The sequence below is a fragment of the Malaya genurostris genome, chromosome 1 (genome assembly GCF_030247185.1).
Source record: "Malaya genurostris strain Urasoe2022 chromosome 1, Malgen_1.1, whole genome shotgun sequence".
Lineage (NCBI taxonomy): Eukaryota > Metazoa > Arthropoda > Insecta > Diptera > Culicidae > Malaya > Malaya genurostris.
Genome location: NC_080570.1, coordinates 12,052,458 through 12,079,169, shown reverse-complemented (window position 1 = coordinate 12,079,169; position 26,712 = coordinate 12,052,458). Strand labels below are relative to the sequence as shown.

Here is a 26,712-nt window from a genome sequence, read left to right as displayed (position 1 = left end):
TACTTGCCTGTTTGTGCGCGAATCCACTGCTGGTACATAGCGATTTTCTGCTGCTGGCTGCTGCGACACAAGCGATTTTCTGCTGCTGGCTGCTGCGACACAAGCGATTTTCTGCTGCTGGCTGCTGCTTTTCGGTGCACCTTGAGCATACCTGTGGAACGGCGAATAGGGTAATGTACCTATTGCTGCTTGTGCCGTTCGGAAAATTTCTGGTGGCAAAAGAAGATAATCACAACGTAGGGTAAGCGACATCAAAGACTGATTTATTCTATTGAAGAACTGAGTCGAATGGTGTATGAAACTCAACCTGCCGAGTTTTTTTCAAACTTTTTTTATACTGTACATAATATTTCTCTATGACAAATGCAAAATATAATTATCTGATTAAACAATAGTCAAAAATAATCATCAGTTTTGGAGCTACTGTCGTCCATCGGGCGTAGTTTTCGAATCGCAGTACCAATCCAGATAGCTCACCACGTAAAACATATCATTCTCGTGCAAGTAAACCGTACTGGTTAAACAATCCTCCAGTTGCACAATGATGGGGTGATCCTGTTTGAATCTGGCCAACTCTTCGTTCAGGATTTTCTGGTACGTGTTGACCAGCCAGTTGAAATCGTCGTAGTTCTGTTCCAACATTGCTTCCACGTTTTCCATCTCCAAAATTTTGTTATACGTTCCGAGGGCCTCCACCACATGATGGGTGATTTTGCTTAGCTCCCGGTTGACAAAATTTGCATACCGAAAAAAGTCGTCCTTCGTCAAACGTTCCAATCGTTCGGTAGCTTCTCGTACGCACGTCTGCATATCAACCGTTGCAAACTGGCTGTACATTTCAAACAGATCCCGTATGAGCTCCAGACAATCTTCGTCTTCTGTATCGGCACTCTCGATCTCGTCCCATGCTGCGGTGTTGATGCGCCGCAACTTCACAGTCCCCCTGGCAAGACTCGACAGAAGCAACTTGTTAAAGTGTAGTGTTTGATTGGAATTGTCCACCCGTTTCTGCTGCATCAATTCCTCACCCAGCGAGCTATAGTTAGCAAATCGTCCCTGGTATTCAACGAAAGCTGGAACCGCTCCGACAAAAGTCACAACAAAAATCATCAAAAAAGGTACTGCAAGCCCAAGTTCCATTTTGACTGTTATAAATCAGGTGGCTGTGATCGAACTGCATCAGTCGGCTCTCAGTTTCCGCTGTAGGCTTATCTCATCACCCGTTTTCCAGTTCAATTGCTCGATGGACTAATCAAGTCGTTCGTCGATTAGATATTTTGTTTTATTGCCATTTTTTTATTCGATAATCAACGTGCGTTCACTGCCATCTGACGGTGACTAGCGCAAATCACTTTATCACAAAACGAACTTACTTTGTTGCGTTCGATCTTAGTAACACCTGCCACTACCGAGCGTAGAGTACCACGCTTCGGCTTGATAACAATTGCAATTCTTTTCCGCTGTTTGTCTCGAACACCTGCCCGAAAAGCGGACAGTTTCCGCCACCCAAAATCTGTCACTAAACTGCGAGTCACAATCTGCCGTCGCCAGTTTTAATCTAATCTGCCGAAACCGCCGCTGTCCAATGAATCGATATAAGTAGCAATCTTCGTACGGAATGTTTCACTATTTATTTCAAGTCTAGTTAATGTGCAAGATGGCAGCCATCGCAAAATTCGTCTTCCTCGTCGTCGCAGCTCTGACTCTGACGGTAGGTTTTTTTTTTGGGGTAAGATTCCGTGACTGCAGATGTTTCTCAAAGCTTCCATTGCTACCGTAGATTGTCAATGCTGGACCAGCGAAAAAGTCCGTAAGCGATCTGATCGATGTCGTCGAAGAGTATCGGGTTCGGTTCGAGGAACTCGGTCTGGAGAAAGATCAACTTTTGCAGTTTGCCCGCGTGGCCCTGTTTGCCACCTACCGACACATGAACGAAGATATGCTGATCAATCTCGGCAACGCAAGAAACACAATCGAGTTTGGATTTGATGAAACCCGCTCGCAAATTGCGGACGACATGCTAGATGGTGGCGACGAAGAGTGCCTCCTGGATCTGGTATCGCAAATCGTTGACGAACAGCGTCGGTTAGCTTCCGGAATGAGTGAATGCGCCGCGGCCAGTAACAATGCCAAGGGCGAGCTGTCGTACTCGTTCCTGGAAGAACTGGATCTGCTTCAGCGATTGTCCACCGCCCAAACCGAGTACGTTCTGTTCTCGTTCAGCAATCACAACTCGTTTGCGGATCCGGAACAACATGCCGAATTTTTGCGACGTACCTACGAGGAAAGCGAGGACCTGTGGAACGACCAAGTACGGCCGATTATTCAGTTCGAGATCGATGCCATGGAGTACAATCGGATGATCCTGGTGGCCGAAAATTTGGAGTGTCTGAACGAGCTGGAGCAGCAGCTGCAAACATTCGATGACGAGATCCGCGAGAAGGTCAAAACCTGTGTGGAACCGTTCAGAGCCTAGGAACTAGAACAGAGAAAAAGAATATCATTTGATTATGTTTTTAAATTAGTTGTGATTTAACATCAAAGTAAACAGTAGAACGAAAGCCCGTTGTCTTTTGTCAAAATAAAAACCATAAGCCTACTTCGATCCAATCGGATTTTTCCAATGTCGTTTTCGCTTGAGAAAACTTTTCACAAAACTGTGCTGAGTTCGCACTTACCCGCATACGCATGGCTGCCAGACGGCTGACTAAACGCTGCCAGCTGGAAAAATATGGCTGGCAGACATTCTGGTGACCGGCTGCCTCACCGCTGCCAGGAATACAACTCAAACGATACAACCGTATCCACCAGGATTTTTCCACATTTAAATCTTTGACATTTTCAGCGAAGGTGAGAAGATGAAAACGGTCGGCTAACTTGGATACAGGCGACTTTGTTTTGTCGAATTGGATTTGACAACCGTAACTGAATCAATTTTGGTAGCCTTCTGGTGGCCATGGCTGCCCAGGTAGCCAAAACGATATGCGGGTACCCGCATACGCTTGGCTGCCAGATGGCTGACTAAACGCTGCCAGCTGGAAAAAAATGGCTGGCAGACATTCTGGTGACCGACTGCCAGATATACAACTCAAACGATACAACCGTATCCACCAGGATTTTTCCACATTGAAATCTTTGACATTTTCAGCGAAGGTGAGAAGATGAAAACGCTCAGCTAACTTAGATACAGGCGACTTTGTTTTGTCAAATTGGATTTGATAACCGTCACTGGATCAATTTTGGTAGCCGTCTGGTGGCCATGGCTGCTCAGGTAGTCAAAACGCCGTGCGGGTAGCAACGGGAGTGTGAGCAAATCCGAAAAAAATCAGACTCGAATTTCAGTTCTATGACCTTGAAACTAGGTTCGAAACTGACTTCGAACGAATCAGTTTGACAGCCGTTAGTAGAGTCACCATGTTATTTTATCGATTACTCGACTTTCAATCAACTTGTGAATTGTGATTAACTCGGATGCAATATGTTTGTTTCGGCTCTGCGAAGAAATACCGCAGACAAAATAGTTCCACAGTTTTGCAAAACTGTTGTTGTAGCTACACTAAAACTCAAATTCAATCTTTTGAACAGAAACAGTTTATCACACTTTAACCTAATGATTTTTGATGCATTTAACGCAACCCAGCCCAGGTTCGATTCCCAACCCCGCACATACTGTCAAAAAGTTTTCAAATGAGAAGGGGTATGCTGATAGTGAATGGGCCATGAATTTCCTTTTTTATCTAATAATATTTGATTGAAAATGAAATTTTACTGCACTGATCGGGACGCACTGTTTATTCTACTGTAGCGCCCCTCTAGTGGTCGGATTTGGTATGTTTTGAAATGTTTCCTCTTTCAGTGCAGAAAGTTTCATCACGATTCAATTCATTTCAAAGAAGTTAAACTTGACGGAAGTCGCGAACCGAAGATAATTTTGGACATCAAAACTTTTTATACATTGTAATATAGGCGCTTTTAAGAAAATAGGTTTTTCTAGTAAAAACTTTTTAAATCCAAACATATTTTTTAATATCTTTTTTTTACGTAACTAAACTGAACTGAAAGTCATTATCATACAGGTCCAATAAATCAATAAATCAATCAATTCAACCCAATAAAAATAATGCTTTATGTGTGTCGACGTCCATTCATTAAAATACGTTTATTTTTTTTAGTGTAGAATTCAATGTAAATTTTTTAAACATATTTTCACTCGAAATATTGACTAATTTTGCGAAAAGTTACCCATATAACCTTTGGATTATATCCATTTGAATAGAATCGGTGAAAAATTTGTTGGTCCTTTTCGCCGTTTTAGTTGATGCGAAATGCGTCAATATTCGTGATATTCAAATGTTCGATGGATGAATTAAACTCAGTAGTTTCATCGATCACAATTCCTGGTGTGGCCTCAGAATTCACAAATTTTTCCCTTAGATTCTGAGATGATTATTTCATTCAGTTTAGTTTAGTTTTCAATGAAAAAAATCTGCTTGGACAAAGTTTTTGTAAGGAAAGCCTTTTTTACTTGGGTTGTGAATCAAGTTCGAAGATCAAGTCGGCAGTCACTTCTGGTTCCGGAGATATATTGCTATAAGTGACGCAAACTGCAATACGCCCTTTTCTATCCGCACTTTTTTCAGAAAGCGATCAATGATCAAGTTCAAATGTATCGGGGGAGACCGGGACTAGTCCGAACACGGAGTTAAACCGGACAGCTTGAATATCTTATAGAACAGAAATTATTTCGATACAAAGATTGACTTTGGCGTCAGCTAAGCGTAAAGTTTCGAGACAATACCTAGATTCCCAGCGAGCAGGATTGTGAAACCAACAGACAATCTATTCGAACGCGGTTTCATTTCTTTTGCGCTCAATAAGTTTGACGCCCTGCTGTGTTCGTTATTATATTTTGTGTGAAACTTTATAGTCCGATTTAGTCTAAATATAGGATTTTTGGTTGGTCACTTCATCGTGATTTGGTACAAAAACTAATGCATGATTTTCTAAGTCAGAAATTGGGAATGAAAGCTGAACGTTGAAGCTACACAACGGTATAGATAACTTGGGTAACAACTTCCTAAAAATGTCCGGCTTAGCCCCGGTCTTCCCTATTACTGATACTTTTGGTTTGCAGAATGTTGTCGAAAATTTCGGAACTAACCTAAACAAACTGAACTGAACGAATTTGTGTTGAAAATCGGTACAAAATCCGTGTCTGAAATTAAACTAACCTAACGAGAAAAATATGTTTTAATTAGACTGTTTGAATGACAAGAGAAAGGCATTATCACACCAGTAATTGGATCTAGAAGAGTTTATTCTACAATTTGACATTAGCGAAATCTATTCATACAACACTTATTTTGTGAAATTTGTCATTTTTCGACTACAGCCATTTGAAAAAAAATGTTGCGTTTTTCAATAATAATGTTTTTTTCAATACGGATTACTCCATTGTCTGAAATTTGTTTTGATAGTGTAAAGTGACGGCTCTACCCAGTATTGTTTGGCAAATCATCATGAATAGGTTAACAGAACCAGAACAACGCTTCCAATTTGTTGAAATAATCTTTTATTATCAATAAAAACTCTTTATAGAGCACTTAGTGAATTTTATGGTGCACATAATCGTCCGTAATTACCAAACTTCGGATATTCACTCTTTTGGATGCCGACCGAGGCTGGTGGAATCATCGGTCCTTATTTCTTTGAAAGTGAGGAAGGACGACGCGTTACCGTGAATGGAAATCGATACAGAACCATAATCAATGAATTTTTGTTGCCAAATCTTCAAGATATGGATGTGACAGAAATGGGGTTTCAACCGGATGGTGCCATTTGTCATACTGCGGCCAAAACAATCGACTTATTGAAATAACATTCCAACGGAAACATTATTTCGAGAAATGAACCGGTGAATGACATGAAATCATTCGTTTATGTGGATAAACAATCATCGATTGATGCTTTGGAAACCAACGTGCCATTGCTGAAATATACCTCAGATGCTTGAAAAAAGAGGTCGAAAATTGGACCTCCAGAATGACCTTAGTGAAAAATAGTCGTGGCGGCCATATTCTCAAAATCATATTTAGATGTTAAATACCAAGACATTATCCACTAAATAAAAAAATAGCCCTTCAGTTTTGCCAATAACTTCAGTTCACACAACGCTATCTGAATGTGGGTGCACTAAACTAAACAGTGACAAAATACAAACTTACTCCACTTTAAGTTTTAAATTTTTTTGAAATGAACAAATTGACAGTTAGATTTTTTCAGAACAATCGATTCTACCCAAAAATTTTCACATTTGAAAATTTTTGAACTATTCAAAGTCAGTTATGATGACTTCAAAGTTACTTAAAAGATCAGTTTTGGATACAAACAACATGAATGAAATAAACCTGGACAAATGAAACGATTTTATATCATAATCATTTTCGAAACAGAGAACGTACAAACTTATTCATTTTATAAACAGTGGTTAGAGAAGATTTTATGTATTTTGATCGAAAAATGTGAATGTGGAAAATGTGAATAACCGTCAACCAATAAACGCAGTAATATCGGACGAGAGGATGACATCATTGACGCACTGTGACTGTGATTGGCTCGTGAAAAAATAGGACAATTCAAACCAATTTTTCTATGGTTTGCAATTGAAATACTGAAACGACGTTTCCTCATCAGTTGAGGTGATATGCTTCCGAATCGATTGGTAGTTAAATTCAATCAATCCATCAACAAATGATTGAATTACATAGTTGGTTTGGCATTTTTTAAATTGATACCCAGTCGCGTAACAGATCGGCTGAAAAGTTCGTATCGTTTCTATGAGAGGGCGCCACTAGAATTAAATCCATACCATTTTCAGTTAGTACCAACCTTCAAAAGATACGTGTATACATTTGACAGCTGTCTGATTATTAGTTTGTGAAATATTGCATTTTGAGTGAAGCTACTTTTGTTATTGTGAAAAAATGGAAAAAAGGAATTTCGTGTGTTGATGAAACACTACTTTTTGATGAAAAAAAGTGCCGCCGATACCAAAAAATGGCTTGATGAGTGTTATCCAGACTCTGCACCGGGCGAAGTAACAATTCGTAAGTGGTTTGCAAAATTTCGTACTGGTCATATGAGCACCGAAGACGATGAACGCAGTGGACGTCCAAAAGAGGCTGTTACCGATGAAAACGTGAAAAAAATCCACAAAATGATTTTCAATGACCGTAAAGTGAAGTTGATCGAGATAGCTGATACCCTAAAGATATCAAAGGAACGTGTTGGACATATTATTCACGAATATTTGGATATGAGAAAGCTTTGTGCAAAATGGGTGCCGCGTGAGCTCACAATCGATCAAAAACAACAACGAATTGATGATTCTGAGCAGTTTTTGGAGCTGTTATATCGAAATAAAACCGATTTTTTTCGTCGATATGTAACAATGGACGAAACATGGCTCCATCACTTCACTCCGGAGTCCAATCGACAGTCAGCTGAGTGGATTGCACGCAATGAACCGAACCCAAAGCGTGGAAAGACTCAACAATCGGCCGGTAAGGTTATGGCGTCTGTATTTTGGAATTTGCATGGTATAATTTTCATCGACTACCTTGAAAAAGGAAAAACCATTAACAGTGACTATTATATAGCGTTATTAGAGCGTTTGAAGGACGACATTTAAAAAAAACGGCCTCATTTAAAGAAGAAAAAAGTTTTATTTCATCAAGACAATGCACCGTGTCACAAGTCGATGAAAACCATGCTGAAATTGAACGAATTGGGCTTCGAATTTCTGCCTCATCCACCGTATTCTCCAGATTTGACACCCAGTGACTTTTTCCTGTTCTCAGACCTCAAGAGAATGCTCGCTGGTAAAAAATTTAGAAGCAATGAAGAGGTAATCGCTGAAACTGATGCCTATTTTGAGGCAAAGGACAAATCGTACTACAAAAATGGTATCGAAAAGTTGAAAGATCGCTACAATCGCTGTATCGCCTCTGATGGCAATTATGTTGAATAATAAAAACAAATTTTGGCAAAAAAATGTGTGTTTCTATTAAACGATACGATTTTTTCAGCCGAACTGTTATATTGAAAAGTTAATGCCAAAAATGTTCAGACACCAAACACAAGAAGTGAAAAATGAAATTGCTAGAGCAAAAAGACTGATTTCTTGAGAGCGCCCTAAGCTATTTGATTAAATTAGCAACACTGCTAAAACCGGTAGAGATACCTCGATGGTGTCTTCAGAAAAGCTGATCATAAGTCTTGAAAATATCGCAGCGCTGATGTTAAAAAACAGACCAACAGTTTTGTTCCCCTGAATTGTGGATCCAGACAACTTCGGAATGGCTCCGGTTCAAAAGCTCTGGTTCAAAAGTCGGTTTTCACAATAACTAACACATAGACTAAAAAGTACCGAGCCTAGAACATAGATTGCGCTGGAATTTCGTGATATTCTATTCATCAGTTTGTGAGTTATTGTGCTAAGGGTGACGCTGCTTTTGTTATTTTTAGAATAATGGACCAAAAACAATTTCGGGTATTCTTATTTTACACTGCTTCTTGATTGGAAAAAATACCGTTCAAGTGAAGCAACGGGTTGAAGAGTGTTATGGAGACTCCACTCCATCAGAAACAACAATAATACGTTGGTTTGCTGACTTCAAACTTGGTCGCAGAACGCTTCGGACGTCCAAATGAGCTGGGAACATCAGAAAACGAAAAAAATCCATAACATCGTTTCAAGTGATCGAAAAGTGGAGTTGCGTGAGTTTGCGGACATCGTAAAGATATCAAAAGAACGAATAAGAAAGCTCTGTTCGAAGTGGGTGCCACGTTTGCTCATTGTTAACCAAAACCGAGAACGTGTTGATGATTCTGAGCAGTGTTTGGCCGTAAACGTAACAAACCGGAATTTTTGCGTCGTTATGTGACAATGGATGAAACATGGATTCATCCCTTCATTCCGGATTAAAAATCGTCGTCATCTCAGTGGGCAGCAACTGGTGAGGCTCGTCCAAAGCGCCCGAAAGCACAATAATCGATTGGAAAGGTTATTTCCTCGGTATTTTGGGATGTGCGTGGTGTAATATTTATCGACTATCTGTTAACAGTGAAAGTAAAATAGCGTTATTGGCGCGTTCGAAAGCTGAAATTAAAAAGAAACGACCGCATATGGGAAAGAAAAAAAAACGCACCGTGTCACAAGCCAATCAACACAATAGCAAAACTACATGAAATGAACTTCGAATTGCTCCCACATCTACCGTACTTGCCAGATTTGGCTCCCAGCGACTACTGGCTGTTCGCAGACCTGAAAAAATGCTTTTCGGTAAGAAATTTCGCACGAATGAAGAGGTTATCGCTGAAACTGAGGCCTAGATAAATCTTTCTGCAAAAGTGGTATTAAAATGTTAGAGCGGCGCTGCGAGGATTGCGTTGCTCTTCAGATTGCAGATTACGTTGATGAATAAAGTTAATTTTGAACCAGGAAAATCGTGTTCTTTTTTGTTGGGCCCGGGACTTTTCAGCCCATGTGTTATACGCTTTTCAGCTGATTTTTGATTCATAAAAATATACTTAGTTGCTAAATTAGACAATATCTTCTCACAAATCTGAGTTTTGTTGGATTCTGAGATTGGTTTCACTGAAAAAAAAAATCAGTTTGTTCAAGAAAAAGATGTTTTCAAATAACTTTTTTTTTCCTTCAAAATTATTTGAAAACTTGAATTTTCGACGGTAGGTAGGAAACATAATTACCTATCTTGGAACCAAATTTCATCCAAATCAAAGATGAAGTTTTTTTGTAAATCGACTTTAAATTTTTGGAATCGATTTTTCTACAGTATAGGAGTCAATTTTTCCAATACTTTTATTTAAAAATTTGACTAATTTTGTGAAAATCGCACTCCTATCACTTTTTGCAGGATTTGTCATTTTTAGACTATAGTCATAAATCAAATAAACATATGTCGTTTTCGTTTTTAAATTGCACTACACAGGTGTAGCGAAAGCTGCACTGAAACCGTTCGTTTTTACCAATTGCACTACACCAGTGCTACACTTTTTCTGCACCGATACCACTGGTGTAGCACTCATCAAAAGTTTGGTGTAGCTCTGTGCAATGGAATCGTTTATTGTAGTCAATGGTTACTGTTTATGTTTTCATCATTTTTGTTCGTTTATTCATGCCATGGTGTAGCACTCCACCGGTGTAGTGCAGTTTAAAAACGAAAACGACAATAGATTTCCCAGTTTGTTTAAAAAAAAAACAGAGTATGCCACGTGTTTTTTTTTTGTGACAGTCTTTATGTACAGAATATTCAGGGTTGAGAGGCTGCTGCCAGCTCCAAACACGATTTAGCGCGAAATTCATCGAAATTGAACTGTTATGTCACCTAGCAATTCAACAAAAGCAGCTAATCGGACGTTATGTACTGACGAGTCGAGTCCTAGCCCAAAAATAGGATAACCCATAGATGGAACTGCTAGTTGCCAACGTAGACAACGGTTGAAGTCCATCGATAACAACGAATGGCTGTTCGCCACTTCACCCATCATTATGTAACGAATCCAAACAACGCGTATTATCAAGACATTGGTTATCTCGTTGCAAGAACTTCGGATCGAATTGCATTAGGCATTAGGCGCCAGACACAGATCGGCTCGGTTGATTACAGTCCAACAGCAATTCATTGCTATTTTATTGGGCCCTGATAAGCCTGATAATCCAACGAAGTTTACCAGTGAAATAAAAACAAAAATTATGAAACTGGCCCAGAATAACCCGACGTTAAACTTTGACGTCATTGAAAATTGAATGGATTTGTTTGATGCACGTGATTTATTTCAGCTTTCGGAATATTGACATAGTTTTTTTCTTCTAAACTCTAACTATTCAAACAACGCGGCAAACGCTGGTTAATGTTACGATCGACCTCCGCCATATCGTCGTTGATGCCAGCCAAACAGGCCTCAAACTCTCTGATCAGTGCCGGGCGATTAACTTCCATGGCATCCAAATCCGCCTGTGCTTCGTTGCGGGCCGTAGTGTCCCAGAATACCCGCTGTCTCTCGTAGTTGTCCTCCAGCCATTGCAGATGTCCAGCCGAATTGATGAACGAATTGTGCGAGGCAAACGTGAACAGCGTGTATTCGGCGGCTGCCGTCGAAATGATCTGCAACGTGTTTCCCAGTGATCGCATCTCCTCCGCCAAACTTTCCTTGATGTTGATCTTGAAAGCAGCACATGCACTCATGGCATCGGCGGCACGGATTCGTTCGGCCACGATTTCCTCCGTCAGTCCCAGCAGACATTCTTCGTCGGCATTCGGATACAGAATCATCTCCCCAATGATCGTCCGGGTGTCGTCGAAGAAATGCTCGATGTCACTCCAGGTATGAGCAATAAGGCTCTGCGACGCTTCGTTCAACTTTCGGAGTTCGTAGTTGGACAGCTGTCGAACGATATCTACGAATTCATTCTTTTCGCGGTGCAGCTCATCAAATCGGGTCCGAAACTCTTCCGTACGCTCGCGCAGTTCGGTCATTGGAACGGCCAGTACCTGCCCGCGGAAGAAACGAAAAGTCGGTTAGTTAAGAGCCGGCTTAGCTTTTCGGTCAATATTTACTTACCGTTGCCAAACCACACAGTGCAACAAGTAGCGACAGCTTCATGTTTCTTCCTCGGGTCACCTTTCGAATGAAGTTGACGGTTACACGATACTGAGTCTTAAATAATCGCGACTTCCCGGGGAATGGCCCCCTCAGTCGCAGATTAGATTACCGTGTTTGCGCATTAACGCACCGGTGCAGTAGAGATTAAACACGATTACGGCATCGTCATAAAAGCTGTTCTGCTTCGATTAGGACTTCTGGTTGGAGGAAGAAAAAACTGAAAACAAAACAAGTAACCAAGGGAAACTACTTCCGACCTTATGTATTGCAACATTTTCGGTGTTGCGTCGTTGCACGTGCTTGCAACATCGAATTTTCAGTAAACAAACAGACCGGTTTTCTACCTAGAATGATTTCGGAACTAACGACAAAAGGATGTGTGGCTGATGGTCAGAAATCTACAGAATTTATTCTCAAAAAAACAACTCCCTAACACTGCTCCAATCGCGTCAGGATGTCCTCGTTGAACTCGTCCAGCACCTCCGGGATGTGGCTCAAGCATTCGGTGAACTCCTTTATCAATGCCGGACGGTTTGCCTCGATGGCATCCAAATCGGCTTGGGCTTCGATCCGGGCAGTTGTGTCCCAAAAATTACGCTGCAACTCGAAGTTCCGCTCTAGCCAGTCCAGATGGTCGGCCGATTCGATGAAAGAGTTGTGAATGGCGAAGGTGTACAGCGTGTATTCGGCCGCCATGGTCGAAATGATCTGCAGCGTGTTGCCCAACGCACGGAATTCGTCCGAAAGGCCTTCCTTGATTTGAATCTTGAACGCAGCACATTCGCTCATCTCGTCGGCAGCACGAATCTGTTCCGCCAGTATTTCCTCCCTCAGTTCCTCCAGGCAATCCTCGGCACCATCCGAACTGTCTATACTTTCCAACGTTTCGTTGAAATGGTTCGTAATATTGCTCCACGCGTGACCAATCACCGTCAGCGAAGCCCTGTTCAGCAGATGGAGTTCTCCACTGGACAAAAGTCGGGTAATTTGAACGAATCCATCCTTCTCGGTGTGCAGTTCATCGAACGCCACTCGGAACTCTTCGGTCCGTTCGGCCAACTCACCCATCGGAACACGTTTCGAGGGTTCGCGAAGTTTGGCAGCCTACCAGAAAATCGATTCCGTTAAACCCGTGGCAATTCCGTTTTGACCCAAAAAGTAATGATGCTCACTCACCGTAGCTAATCCGTACAACAAAACCGTCAACAGAAGCCACTTCATGTTTGTGTTCAACTGCACTTTAAACTCCGTACTGAATCTTCCAGCCCACGGACAACCCCTTTAAATACGCCACGTGAAATATTCCACCAGAAATACCCCCTCTCCAAAACCAAAAACTGTGATATTACACAATTACCTATTGAAAACGTTTCACGATTAGATTATCAAGTGGCAAAAATAACCATTTATTTATTAACATATCAACCAAGATAACATTTACGAGCACTCAAGCGCCTCCTCAATCAGCTGTTCCATGTTGAAAATGTAGCTACGGCCGATTTCATCGATCTCCGGCCAGGTGCTCTGCCGTAGCTCGTTGGCCGCATCCTGAAACACTTCGATCTCGTGATCCAACGTCGCGATCACCCGTTCGACGGTGTTGGAATTTTGCATATAGAAGGACGCCAAATCGGCCAACGTCTCCTGGATGTGGATCACGGCATTGTCCCGGGACAGCTTGTCCAGTACGGTCCACTGGAAGGCGGACGAATTGGTCTGAAATTCCTGTACGATCGGGAAAAATAGCACACTGGTCAGGGTCGCCATTTCACCGTACACCTTTTCCGACACGATGCTCAAATCCTTTGCCGCTTGCGTGGCACGTCGCCGGGCTTCATCGTTGGCTGCCACGATACACGGATTCTGCGTATCGCCGATCTGGAGTGCATGCTCGAGAATTTGCTCCTTCGCGTGCTGTTTCATATGCTGGATATCGGTGATGGCGAAAGCGTACCGGGAGATGAACTGCGCATTCAGATTCTTCACCCGGACCGAGTGTTGCATCCGATAGATTCGCAGCTTGTAGTCGATGTCGTAGTGCAGCTTGTTGAACAAACGGTCGAACTCGATCAGGACTTCGGTATCTTCCGACAGTGGTTCGGTGGCATCGATGGATGTGGATTCTCTAATCGTACCGGACAGGACGAGCTGGAACGAACAGTAAAACTGAATTTAGTGTAGTCGTCCATTGGCGAACAAGGCCTCTTCCACAGCTCTGCAATCAACACCAATAATTTCAATGTCTTCTGTCAAGCTAAGAAGCATGTGGAACTTTCTATTGAAAAAACTGATTCAATCATTTCAACAGCATACTAATCACCAGTACTGGTCTTTCTAATTTTCATTATCCACAGGATGAAAGAAAGAATAAGAAATAGAGCAACCTACGTTACGGAAGTACGACGACTCTTTCGATTTTTTCAAAAGTGTCGCCGTCAAAGTTCTGAGCTTCATTTGGAATATATCCTTCATTAAATCACTATTCTGCCCATATCAATCCCATATGGATATTGGCCACTTTTGAGTTAGCTCGACGGATAACGTCTATTTTACCCTACCCTACTTTCAGAAATTGTAAAAATAATTCTGAGTTAGTTCAGTTAAAATTGAAAAAAATATCAAGTCACGTTTATACCATTGGGAAAGTATTCGCATATCTGTTCCACGCTTTAAAAATCACGTCTTAGTAACTAAAAATGTACAGGTTGCATTTTTTTTTCTGGCGGGCATGCAAAAAATTAGATAATGCATAAAGACTGTCCCAGAAAGTATGGACGCAACCAAAAACTGCTGCCATTTCGCAATGGTTCAGAATCTGTCAATTTTTATGGCTGCGTCCTGTTGTCTACACTCTTCTCTAACCACTTGTGCAGTAGTTTATTCGTTTTCATTAGTTTGTTTCGAAATGCGTGGACTTTCAGCAGAACAACGTCGAAAAATTGTGTACAAATGGTGCACAGAACGCAGACTGTCACTGAGAAAGGTAGCGAAAATGGAAGGAGTAAGTGAAAAAGCCGTGCGAAATGCAATCAGGAAATTCGGTGAGGATAACACCTTGAGGATAAACCGAAAAAAAAGGTCCTGCTAACTCTTAGCTGGATAAACGTATACTGAAGGCGTTCGAGCAAAAGAAGGAGGTTTCAGTTCGGGATGTGCCCAAAAAAGTGAGCACTTCGAAGTCAAATGTTCTTCGTGCTAAAGAACGTTTGAATCTTCGAACCTATAAGAAGCAGAAACAACCAAAACGTAGTCCGAAACAAGAAGCATCGATCAGGCCGAGAGTTCGAAAGCTGTACAATACGATTCTTGCTGGAAATTTGAACTGCATAATCATGGACGACGACACCTACGTGAAACTCGATTACAAATCCTTGCCGTGACCACAATATTATACGGTGCGAGAAGGGCAAGTGTTAAACCAGTCCGAGACATCGATTGAAGTCGAAAAATTTGGTAAGAAAGCTATGATCTGGCAAGCAATTTGTAGCTGCGGTAAGATTTCGAAACCCTTCATCACCACTGCTTCAATGAACAGCGAAATATACATCAAGAAATGTTGACAAAAACGACTTCTACCCATGATTCGAAGCCACAAGGATCCTGTTGTCTTCTGGCCAGATCCTGCTTCTTGCCACTACTCGAAATCAACGGTAGAATGGTATACTACCAAAAATGTCACTTTCGTCCCAAAAGACATGAATTCACCAAATTGCACACAACTTCGACCAATTGAGAAATTTTGGGCATTAACGAAGGCACATCTTAGGAAACATGTCTCGGCCGCCGAAACCATTCAACAGTTGGAAAAAGATTGGAAAAAAGTGTCAAAACTTGTCGCCAAGAAGTCTGTACGGAATTTAATGAGCTAGTCTACAATGGCTAAGTAGCAAATGTTGAGAATAATATTCTGTTGTTGTAGTCTAATATTATCAGTATATCGAATAAAATTTGAATATCGAACACTTGTGAATTATTTACAGCAAAATCAAAGTGCGTCCATACTTTCTGGGACAGTCTTTAATAAACTATCTTTGAATCGATCTCTGTATATAGCCGGTACGATAATTCTTCTTGTATATTTTGCGTTTCGATCTCAATTCCTTTTCAAAATAGCTTCCCATTGTATGTACTCGGATTGCTCAAGTTTTCTACGTAACATGGACCACTATTGATGGGTCGCATTGAATCTGCTTCAGCAGTTTGTAAAGCAGAATTAAACTTAATATTAAGCTTATTGTAAAATTGGGATAAAACGAGTTAATGTTGCAACCTACTTGGCAAAAAATATTTTTAGTCATTTTGCCCTGAAGATGAAGGAATTAACTTTCGAAACGTTGACTGGTAACGTGAAATAAATATTTTGAAAGCAACAAATAACCAAAAAAGCCATCTTTCAATTCAACTTTTGATTAATCGAATTCATTTTTTCCAAAGTTTTTCAAAGTAAGGTAAGAAAAAAGAGGAATTTGGGGTAAAACACGCATGATAGTGAATTTTGTGGCTATTCTAACTATCGCCAATTGATTCTACGGTCATTTTTGCTTAAGAAAAACCTACTTTGAAAATATTTACATAGATTTCTATGAAATTATTGAGTAAAGTCGCGTTCTTTACCCTTTTTTCCCACCGCTGTGCGGAAGTTTTTTCTGTTTACTTTCTGTTCTGATATTATATCATAATTTTTCACGTTTCCTTACTAAATATTCGTCAACAATGACAGCCAAAATTTCCATTTTTCCGACAGTATAAGATATATAACGAACATTAGCATCAACACGCAGATATAATCGAAAGTGAAAATTTACAAAAAGAATCTGTCCTTACGTCAAAATATGCTGCCCAAAAAACCTGTCGACTAAAGTGTCAACAAAAAATAGTTCTGCAGTCTCAGGTGCGATTATTCGTCAAGATACGCTGATTTTTTTCCGGACTCTGAGCTTTATTGTTGTATGACAGTAGCTCAATTGCACCAATTCCGAAGCAACAACTTTAGGAAATAATCCGGCTTGTTTACCATAACTTTGACCAAAATCTGACGTAGGCATATGCGAATGTTTAAAGTTGGGATTATCTCGAACCTACCATGCTGAACGAGAGATTTCAGAATTTTTCTCTCGGGTGTTGGTGACATTGAAACCTGCAAAGTCACTGTTTGAGCTGTCTTCCGAGAATTGCATCAAGACCTGACATGATATCACAAACTTAATTATATCGAACGTGCGAGAGAAGCATAGCATACTAAGATGAGACCGGTGTGCGAGTATCTTTTTGTTCGCAAATAAAAATACTCGCATATGGGTCCCATCTTGTTGCGTAACCGATTTTATATAAACGAATGATAAAAAAATGCAATATTTCATTCCAGATGAAAAATTTATAAGGTAATCCATGAATGTGATTAAACAGTTTCACTGATGAATCATCACAGTAGCGGAAAAAAGCGAATTTTAACCGAAATATGTATTCCTCAACTCTCTCAACTTGTCGATTTTCAATATGGGACTGATATGCAAGTATGGGCACAACTCCGATTTGAATGAAACCTTGCATACGTTTTCTGCATAGCAAAGTATTTGTAACTCGAAAACTTTTAACTGTACCAAAAATTGTTATGGGAAACGAAGTGGATACTCCATAAAAATATGCACTGAATAGAAAGTTTCATGATTCTTCAAGAATTAGAAAATTGTCCATAAAACTAAAACTTAAAAAATTGCTTATTTTTTTGTATATTTTTATTTAAAAAAATTACAATTATTGCAATCTCCATATTCTAATTCATATAAAATCAGCGTGTTGCCAAGCAGCAGGATTACGCGTTCATGAATAAAACAAAATCAATTATAATATATTTCAAGCTGCGAAATAACATAAATTTGTTTTGAGAATATACGGAAAAGTTCAAGCACCTTAAAACAGTCCCTATGCAAAATTTGAGTAAGTGGTGTCGCCCAGCGGTTAAAGTTTGAAAATTTTCGATCTTGAAAAATCACCACAGGGGAGACTGAAATATCTTAACATATTTCTCGTTTTAGACCGTGGGCAAACAGTAATAAGACTCGAGGACTGGAAAAAGTGGACCCAAGTGTATTGGGCCTGAGGGGGACGAAAGAGATTTAGAAAGATAAACAAAAGACTTTTGATATTATGAACAGTCTTACTATTTTTTGCCCACAGTAGTAGAAAGGCAATCACTGTGAAAACCGACTTTCGAACGGAGGTCTGGAAGGCCGAGTGTCATATATCATTCGACTCAGTTCGTCGAGATCAAAAAATGTCTGTGTGTGTTTGAATGTGTCTATGTGAAAAATAATTTCACTCAATTTGACCAGAGATGGCTGAACCGATTTTGACAAACTCAGATTCAAATCAAAGGTCTCGTGGTCCCATAGCTGGCTGTTGAACTTCACCTATATCCGACTTCCGGTTCCAGAATCACAAGGCAATATGTGCAAATCTTTGAGAAATTTTTTACAAACTAAGATGCAAATAAAAGGTCTTGAAATTCTTAAAAAAAAAAGTCCCCGAATCCTGATCCGACTCGGCTCATTTTCACGAGTATCTTTCAAAATGACGATGCAAAACCGATACGTAGAAGAACGTACGGAAGAAGAAAACACCATCGGTTTTGATCCGTTCGCAGCGTGCTTTGTTCAATTTCGTATAACGTGCAGGGTTGCCACATTTAGATATATATTTTTCAGGGGAACAATATGTAAATCTGTAAAAATTTAATTCAGTATTTTCAATACTGCTTTTCTAAAAAAGTACACGTATTGCCTTTCTTAAAAGTTTTTTCAATCGCTTTAAACATTGAGTAGTGAAAGGGCTAAGTGCTCTATACCATTCGACACAGTTTATCGAGCTAAGCAAAGTCTGTATGTGTCTAATAATGTCACTAATTATTTCCGAGATGGCTTGACCGTATTTTACAAACTAAGGCCGTCATTTAGAGCGATGATGCGAAAAAGATTAAAATTCTTCTAGATTTGGCCCAAAACTGATTTAATTTGTAGGCTATATTAGTTACTTACTTAACGAACAGACTTCGGCTACAACGGTTCACAGTTCCGGAAGTACCGGATGCAAAATGCAGAAAAATTCTTATTAATTTGACATAACTATTTACAAATTGAAAAGGCTATGTTAGTTGAAATAATAATAATAAATAATATGTATGATCTCATAAGAAATGTTTCATGATTTTTCAATCTGGAGAATAACAATGGATTTTTATCCGTGCAGTCAACGTAGCGTTAGATATAGACTATTTACCTGTAAACGATAGACTTTATATTCCTTGGAAAAGGTTCACACCAAAGACCGAAACGTCGGATGGTAAACAACATTCCTTTCTAAGACTGCGACAATCACGTTTTGTTGAAAAATTTCAACCATTAGTAATAATAATTCACGGCTGTTTTCACGCTTCAAATCTGATTTCCTCAGAAACGGTGAGAATATCACAAATCGGGAAAGTCTATTTTTCTGAAGGAAGAATTGCATAGCTGAAAACGCCGTCTTTCAACTTGTTCATTGAATATCTTGCATTCAAAGCATGGATCAAAAATCTATCCTGACAATGTCTAGATAATTTAATTTAGATGCGATTAGTGCATAAAAACATAGGTTTTGCCACGATAAAAATGAAGTGAATGTTATTTTTGTGAAGGTAAGTCGATTTCTATCACGTCGCCATTTTAGTTCCCTTGGAACGTAACGAAACATGAAGAGAAATAAAGTCGGCTCAAAAAGGCTGTAATACGCAGAGCGAGCCACGTGATTATACGCGACCTACTGGCCGTAAGGAGAAAGACCCTTTGCAAGCGTATAGGTATTGTCACCAATGTGTGGGTAAAAATAAGTTCCCTCGCCATTTTACTGATTTGATTGAATATACTTTTCAAACAAATCAGTGATTTCTCTTAAGAATTGCAATTTTCTAAAAGTGAAAACCATCGACAGCATCGACTCGCTTATACTCGTTCCCTGAATATAAAGTGAATCGAGTTTTTGAATAATCGTTCCACACTTATACGCCACCCCCGCCGTTGAAAAAAATGGTCTAGCGTCGCCGATTTTGATTTTCTAAAAAAATCTCAATATTCTCAGAAACTACAATGTCCCATAGGATTCATCAAAAAATGTTAGATCAGTAACCGTGAACCAGTGAACTTAGTAGTAATGCAACTTAGTTTGCTTTCATTCACTTTATTGCTTCGCAAGATATATAACAAATTAAATCGATTTTTAGTAAAATTCCAACTGATTTTTGATTTCCTGTTTCAAGATCCACTCGATATGCAGCGAGAAACCGCAATTTCTTTCATTTCGCAACTTGAGTTTCATTTTACATAAACAAACCTTGTCATAGTTACGACGCATGCAGCACTTCGACGCTTGTTGTTTTGTTTCAAATAATAATGAAACTGTAACTGACAGTGAAGCGAGTTTATCGAGGGGTCTTATTTGAATGGTACATATAAAATCACAGACCATTCCATGTCGAGTTTATCTTTGTCTTAACGCTTCGTTCGTTTTTATGCGAATTGCCGAGTACAATTTTTTTAAAACCTATTCGAAGTTATATGAAAGATAAACTCAACATTACAATGTCCCATACAATCCATCGAAAATATCGGATCAGTAATCGTGAACCAGTGAACTTAGTAATAGTGTAATTTTGTTGACCCTTTTTTAATGAGCGTCGACTAGTTCCGGCAAAATGCCATGGAAACAATAAAACCTAGAAAGGAAGCACACATATGTTCACATTCAGCACATAATAATTTCTTCCTTCAATGCTTCGTGGGATGAGACAACAAACCGAATAAATTCTAAGCAATAATTTCAAGTAATTTTCACTTTTTTATTTCAAGAATTCCCATAGGATATGTAACAAAACTGCTCAATATCAAGTTATAGTTATATTTTCAAACATAAACAAACATTGTCATAGTTACGACGCGCATGTAGCGATCAGACGCTTGTTGCTTTGCTTCAGAAGACTGAAATTGACAGTGAACCTAGCTCATCGAGGGGTCCTATTCAAATGATACATGAGAAATCGCAATTTTAGTATATATCCCTCAATTTCTGGTCAGATTCGTATCTCGTTCAATGCTAGAATTAAAACGATAATTTTGTTTCGGAATTGAATCGTACTATTCAACAACGAAAACTGAATTCCATTAGTTTCTCTGGGGCAGTTGCATGATTTAAATAACAACTGTGGAATCCAAATCGCGAATTCAAATGGTTGCTCGAAGCCGGGTTCTAAATCCTTGCAATTGTGTTTGACAGATGTTATACATTTTAGATTCAACGAAACCCACCTGTCCGCAGGCCAGCACTATCAAAACAAGAAACTTCATAATGGTTCAGAGCACACTTCCTTCGCTTTACTACTTCTCGAAATAAAAAATCTGTCCACTCGTCACCAGTTCCGTATAACTAATGGTCACTTCATCCGGTCGGCCGTGCCTTTGTATATCCAGCCACCAGAGTTATAGCATTCGGTTGATTTGAGGAAATACACCGACAAAAAAATCATAAAACAATCAAATTTTGTGGACTCATCATCCCCGAAACCGTTCTACAACAATAATACCGGAGAGATAAGTTGCGTCCGAGTTGATTGGTCACTATTATTGTTCACATGCCGGAACACGTCAGCAGCAGCAGCAGCAGCGGCTTATCGGCGCTAGGTTCTAATCGTCCGTTTTATTGTACTTTCAGATGGACACACGCTGGTTGAATCGATAGCGATTTTGCACTACCTCGAAGAGACGCGCCCGCAACGTCCGTTGCTGCCGCAGGATGTACTGAAACGTGCTAAAGTACGCGAAATAATCGAAGTAAGTTTCGTAAGTCCCAATCAATCCATCATTGTCTGGTCTAAATCGAACCTACATTTTAGGTAATCGCATCCGGCGTCCAGCCACTGCAGAATCTGATTGTGCTGATTCACGTGGGCGAAGAGAAGAAGAAAGAATGGGCTCAGCACTGGATCACGCGAGGTTTTCGAGCCATCGAAAAACTACTGTCGACATCGGCCGGTAAGTTCTGCGTCGGCGATGAAATCACGCTGGCCGATTGTTGCCTAGTGCCGCAGGTGTTCAACGCTCGCCGTTTCCACGTGGATCTGCGCCCGTATCCGATCATTCTTCGTATCGACCGGGAACTGGAGGGACATTCGGCTTTCCGTGCCGCCCATCCTTCGAACCAACCAGACTGCCCACCGGAAGCGGCCAAATGAAGAGTGAGCCACTGAACTGCACAAAAAAAAACCCCCAGTCAGTAGTCGCCCGTCGTAGTAGTGCTACAAAATTTTATAACCGAAGAATTTCGCGTTTGCCTAGTCGAATTCTAAACGTTCAAAGTTTTACCGATAGTATAACAGGGGTTGGCACTTTTCTGGCCCAACTGTACTGCAGATTATTTACATGCTATAGGATGCAACTAACGGAGAGTTTTAAACCTACAAACAAGAAAAAAAGTAACAATAAGACGAACGCAGTCCTTTTCTCAGAAAAGCGCTGCTCATCTCAAACTTCTGTCTCACTGCGGACGGGACATTCCAAAAACAAACAAAACAAAAAAAAACAAGATGACTAATCGTAACAATCATCTATAAAATTTACGATTTTAATTCAACATTCATTATACTTACTGTATTAATCAAGCATCAAAAGTGAGAGTTTGTGTCTATTATCTATCGACTTGCATTTTGTCTATTTCGGTATCGCTTCTTAGTTTGAAAACAACGTGTTAGCTTTCTACTGTCGCTTGAGTTTTGTTCTTTCTTCTATGTCTATTTGAATGCTATCCAGAGAGAGAGAGATAAAAAACGAACTACATGTAACATGAAATTGTGATTCTCTAACTCTTTATTGTGTTTATTTCTTCGAACGCCTGGAAATCCGTTTATTCCCGAAGGATTTATTTATTTTAAACAATTAAATTTTCAGCGATCCATCGTTTACTCAATCTGATCAGAAGCACACAAGGTTGCATTCAATTTTCATTCATATACCAAAAAAACATTCACCGCCAGATGTCTCCGTACTGCCGTGGATATCTCAGCAAGTGGTTTCTGCTTAGGAAAGGAAACCACGTGATAGTAAAGGGAACGAAAAATACTACCGACAACCATTCATATTCACATTTTAGACACGATTTTCGAAAGAAAGTTCGATTTTCCAACTGCTTTTAAATTGAATTCAAATATCGCTTCTGGCTCTGAATTAAAATGAATTCGTCCGTCTTCTAGAACCCCGAACAAACCTACAAACTTAAAGAAATAATACGGAGCTCGGTGAAACAAATAATCGAATATAACCAGTAATACGAAAAACACCGAAGGATCCGCGATTTTTTTGTCGTGAATACGACTTACTTTACTTTGGGGCGCCTTTTCAAAATTAGCCATATGGAAGAATGGGCAGAACTTAATCGCGAATATCTCGACTTGTATTAATGGTAGCAACATAATTCTTTCACCATTTCATCAAAAATATGATCAGGAATTCAGGATAATATTTTGAACAGTGTGCGATAACCACAAACAACTCAAAAATTAAGTTTTCTTAAAATTTGAAAACAACGCGGAAAACTTTTTACTTTCGCTTGGGTTTTTCGCGCAAGGACGACGATTTTGAGATAGTCAGGCACATATCTTCAACTGAATGCGTATAAAAGGGGAACCGTGGTCGAAAATCGATCATTCGTCATCTAACACTCGATGTGGATAGACGAATAACCTACTACGACTAATTTCGATTTTGTTTTATTTTTTATTCGCAGTTGTCTACCTACCCAAGCTATGGGTAAAAACCGCCATAGATCCGAGAAGGATCCAAAGGATGCTAAGCGTCTGAAGCCAAGTGATGTACAGGTAAACGACCGTTTGCTGAGTAAAAACCAATATGCTGATCTGCCAGTAGATGTCGAAGAGGAACTGCAGAAGAAGGAAAAAATGCCGCCTTTCTACCTGAAGGGCTTCCCACCAACTCTACGCTCGGATTTCAACACACTGATCAGCAAAGGACTACAGGCAACAATCCGTTTATGTACTGAAGGCTACAAAATAACTGTTCCGGCTTTGAACCACTACAAAGGAGTGGAATGCTATCTGAAGCAGACAAAAGCGGAATACTTCACACACGATATTGCCGCCAACAAACCTATGAAGTTTGTACTTCGAGGACTACCCGACATGATGGAAGCCGAACTAAAGCAGGCACTGTCGGAGGCTGGACTAAAGCCTTTGATGGTATTTAAAATGAAGCGACATAATACGGACAAAAAGTTTAGAGATCAACTGTACCTGATTCATCTGGAGAAGGGCTCCATCACCATGAGTCAACTGAAAACGATTAAATCGTTATTGCACATAATCATCGAATGGCAAAAGTATAAACCGGTACATCGGGATGTCACACAGTGCACGAACTGTTTGAACTACGGCCATGGAGCGAGGAATTGCCACATGAAAAGTCGGTGCGGGAAATGTGCCGAATCACACAATACCAACGATTGCCTACTAGATGACATCGCTGTAAAATGTGTGAACTGTGATGGCGACCATCCAACTACTAGCAAATCGTGTCCCAAACGTGCTGAGTTCACAAAAATTCGACAACAGGCGTCCCGCAAACAATCAACGCGCAAGAATGTTCCACAGAAGGATGAAGTTAATTTCCCACGGCTCCCACCGAAGAGGGATATTCCGAATTTGCCGCCACTTCCTCGCAGCAATCCAAAAGATTCAGCCGCTGGATCACAAAAAGAATCTTCCTCAAAAATCCCTCCTGGATGGGGCAATAATCAACCACAAGCAAAGGATGACTCTGGTGATTTATTTTCTGCTGAACAACTGATCGTCATTTTTGAAACAATGACAACAAAACTACGAAACTGCAGAACGCGGTTAGATCAAATCAACGCCTTAGGCAAATTCATCATCGAATATGCAATATAATGAGTTGGTTATAGTAAATTGGAATGCTTGCTCACTTAGGAGCAAAACTGTTGAATTGTCCGACTTTCTTCAAGAGAAGAATGCCGATATTGCTATTTCAACTGAAACTCATCTTAAACCTGAAATTTCTATTTTTATTTCCAATTACAGGATTCACAGGCTCGACAGGACAACTACCAGAGGAGGGGGAGTTGCCATTGCCGTTAAACGATCCATTCAGCACAGACTTCTGTCAGCCTTTAAATTGCAACTTATAGAAGCCATCGGAATTGAGATTACAACGACGATGGGACCCATCATCATCATTGCAGCGTACTGCCCCAAACAAACAAATCTTCGAGATGGTACGTGTGCATCATTGAAGCGAGATCTGGCTATGCTCACTAGACGACAGAACAAATTCATCATTGCTGGGGACCTGAACGCACGGCATGAGCTGTGGGGAAACAGAAGACAGAATCGAAACGGATTCGTACTTGCCGAAGATTACGAAGCTGAACAATACAACATCCTCGCTCCGGATCAACCAACGCGACTTTCCAGATCGGGAGTTCATTCCATTTTGGATATATTTATCAGCAACATCGCCATAGACAGCTCTCCGGTTGTCTTCAACGAGCTCTCTTCTGACCACTTTCCAGTAATATTGACGCTGGGATCTTCACCAGAAACAGTGCCTATTCAACCTCGGAGGAACTATTATCGCACCGATTGGGTCCAATTTCAACAAATCGCCGACCAACATATTAATATCGATCTGCCACTTGATTCCCCGGTGGAAATCGATGCGGCCCTATCTTCCTTCCAGCATTCAATCACAGTCGCTCGTGATAGGACGGTTCCAGTACAACATATGCCGAGTTCCTCTCTTCAAATCGACAATGTCACCAAGAAACTCATCCGACTTCGAAATATCTACCGGAGGCAGTATCAACGAACTGGCATCCTAGATAGGAAGACTTCTTATGACAACTTAACTAGGATAATCCAGGTTAGGATATCTGAGCTTCGCAACAGGAACTTCCAGCAAAAGCTTCAAGAAATTCTCCCACATTCAAAGCCCTTCTGGTCCTTAACGAAGGTGCTTAAGAAAAAACCGAAGCCAATTCCTCCTTTGCTGCCACCCCAGGACGCAGCTGAAGGTATACCTTTAATCACACCAGTAGAGAAGGCAAATGCGCTAGGCAATCAGTTTGTGTGTTCTCACAATTTAGGACTCAACATTGTTAGTCCACATGAAAGAGCCGTTGCTGATAGCGTAGCTGAGGTTGACCAATCAGACAGCTTAGTTCCTGAGGAAAGTAGAGTCACTGCGAATGAGCTGATGGCTATTGTGAAAAAATCCAAAAATATGAAGGCCCCCGGTTTCGACAACACATTCAACATTGAGCTGAAACATTTGAGTATTCGCTCATTTGTCTTCTTAGCTAAAATTTTTAACAGGTGCTGGGAGCTTGGTTACTTCCCTTCAACGTGGAAGTTAGCTAAAGTTATCCCAGTTTTGAAACCGGGGAAAGGTCCTTCCTTTTCCAAGAGCTATCGGCCCATCAGCTTACTCTCTGCCCTATCCAAGCTGTTTGAAAAGTCAATACAAAGGCGAATTCTTGCTTTCGCAGATGAACAGGACATATTTCTGGAAGAACAGTTTGGGTTCCGGAAAGGAAGATCCACCATCCACCAGCTCACAAGGGTTAACAACGTCATCCAGCAAAACAAATCAGTGTCCAAAACGACTGCCATGGCAATATTGGATATTGAAAAGGCATTCGATAATGTGTGGCACGATGGACTGGTGTTCAAACTGCATCGATATAATTTTCCCATGTATCTTATTAAAATTATCAAAAATTATCTTGCAGATAGAGCATTCCAGGTTTCTCTGAATAATGCACTTTCAGAAAGATTTACTATTCCTGCTGGTGTACCCCAAGGAAGTATCCTAGGTCCCATTCTATACAACATTTTCACATCAGACATCCCACCTCTTCCAGGTGGTGGTGTTCTGTCACAATTTGCTGATGATACTGCCATTCTTTACAAAG

The 26,712-nt window shown here is 40.3% G+C and overlaps 5 protein-coding genes across 6 annotated transcripts in view; 2 read left to right on the top strand and 3 right to left on the bottom strand.

The window, feature by feature from the left end:
- LOC131432703 (probable maleylacetoacetate isomerase 2) overlaps positions 1–22,547 on the top strand; it is a 90,157-nt gene extending 67,610 nt beyond the window's left edge. For both annotated transcript variants that reach the window (XM_058599158.1, XM_058599149.1), the window contains 2 exons: positions 21,427–21,545; positions 21,608–22,547. In XM_058599158.1, coding sequence (XP_058455141.1) covers positions 21,427–21,545; positions 21,608–21,946 — 458 coding nt within the window. In that variant the 3' untranslated portion in view covers positions 21,947–22,547. The remainder of the gene's footprint in view (positions 1–21,426; positions 21,546–21,607) is intronic.
- LOC131432675 (uncharacterized) lies at positions 1,463–2,601 on the top strand. Its single transcript, XM_058599089.1, has 2 exons — positions 1,463–1,711; positions 1,781–2,601. Exons 1-2 carry the CDS (start codon positions 1,649–1,651, stop codon positions 2,474–2,476), a joined length of 759 nt encoding a protein of 252 aa, XP_058455072.1. The 5' UTR covers positions 1,463–1,648; the 3' UTR covers positions 2,477–2,601.
- LOC131432687 (uncharacterized) lies at positions 10,837–11,844 on the bottom strand. The gene is made up of 2 exons (XM_058599125.1): positions 11,647–11,844; positions 10,837–11,576 (listed from the first exon to the last, which is right to left on the bottom strand). Exons 1-2 carry the CDS (start codon positions 11,686–11,688, stop codon positions 10,902–10,904), a joined length of 717 nt encoding a protein of 238 aa, XP_058455108.1. The 5' UTR covers positions 11,689–11,844; the 3' UTR covers positions 10,837–10,901.
- On the bottom strand, positions 12,073–12,967 carry LOC131432681 (uncharacterized). The gene is made up of 2 exons (XM_058599113.1): positions 12,865–12,967; positions 12,073–12,792 (listed from the first exon to the last, which is right to left on the bottom strand). Exons 1-2 carry the CDS (start codon positions 12,907–12,909, stop codon positions 12,118–12,120), a joined length of 720 nt encoding a protein of 239 aa, XP_058455096.1. The 5' UTR covers positions 12,910–12,967; the 3' UTR covers positions 12,073–12,117.
- Positions 13,066–21,398, bottom strand: LOC131432677 (uncharacterized). Its single transcript, XM_058599102.1, has 2 exons — positions 21,024–21,398; positions 13,066–13,836 (listed from the first exon to the last, which is right to left on the bottom strand). The coding sequence occupies exons 1-2, from the start codon at positions 21,060–21,062 to the stop codon at positions 13,126–13,128; spliced, it is 750 nt and encodes a 249-aa protein (XP_058455085.1). The 5' UTR covers positions 21,063–21,398; the 3' UTR covers positions 13,066–13,125.
- Positions 22,548–26,712: the final 4,165 nt, after the last annotated feature.

What these genes read in the sequence shown, in the direction of transcription:
- LOC131432675 (XM_058599089.1), top strand. Translation starts at nt 1,649, where the DNA reads ATGTGCAAGATGGCAGCCATCGCAAAATTCGTCTTCCTCGTCGTCGCA. An exon ending in TCGCAGCTCTGACTCTGACG is followed by an intron (nt 1,712 to 1,780) that starts GTAGGTTTTTTT and finishes TTGCTACCGTAG; the next exon opens with ATTGTCAATGCTGGACCAGC.
- LOC131432687 (XM_058599125.1), bottom strand. Translation starts at nt 11,688, where the DNA reads ATGAAGCTGTCGCTACTTGTTGCACTGTGTGGTTTGGCAACG. An exon ending in CACTGTGTGGTTTGGCAACG is followed by an intron (nt 11,577 to 11,646) that starts GTAAGTAAATAT and finishes TTCCGCGGGCAG; the next exon opens with GTACTGGCCGTTCCAATGAC.
- LOC131432681 (XM_058599113.1), bottom strand. Translation starts at nt 12,909, where the DNA reads ATGAAGTGGCTTCTGTTGACGGTTTTGTTGTACGGATTAGCTACG. An exon ending in TGTTGTACGGATTAGCTACG is followed by an intron (nt 12,793 to 12,864) that starts GTGAGTGAGCAT and finishes ATTTTCTGGTAG; the next exon opens with GCTGCCAAACTTCGCGAACC.
- LOC131432677 (XM_058599102.1), bottom strand. Translation starts at nt 21,062, where the DNA reads ATGAAGTTTCTTGTTTTGATAGTGCTGGCCTGCGGACAG. An exon ending in TAGTGCTGGCCTGCGGACAG is followed by an intron (nt 13,837 to 21,023) that starts GTGGGTTTCGTT and finishes TGTTCGTTCCAG; the next exon opens with CTCGTCCTGTCCGGTACGAT.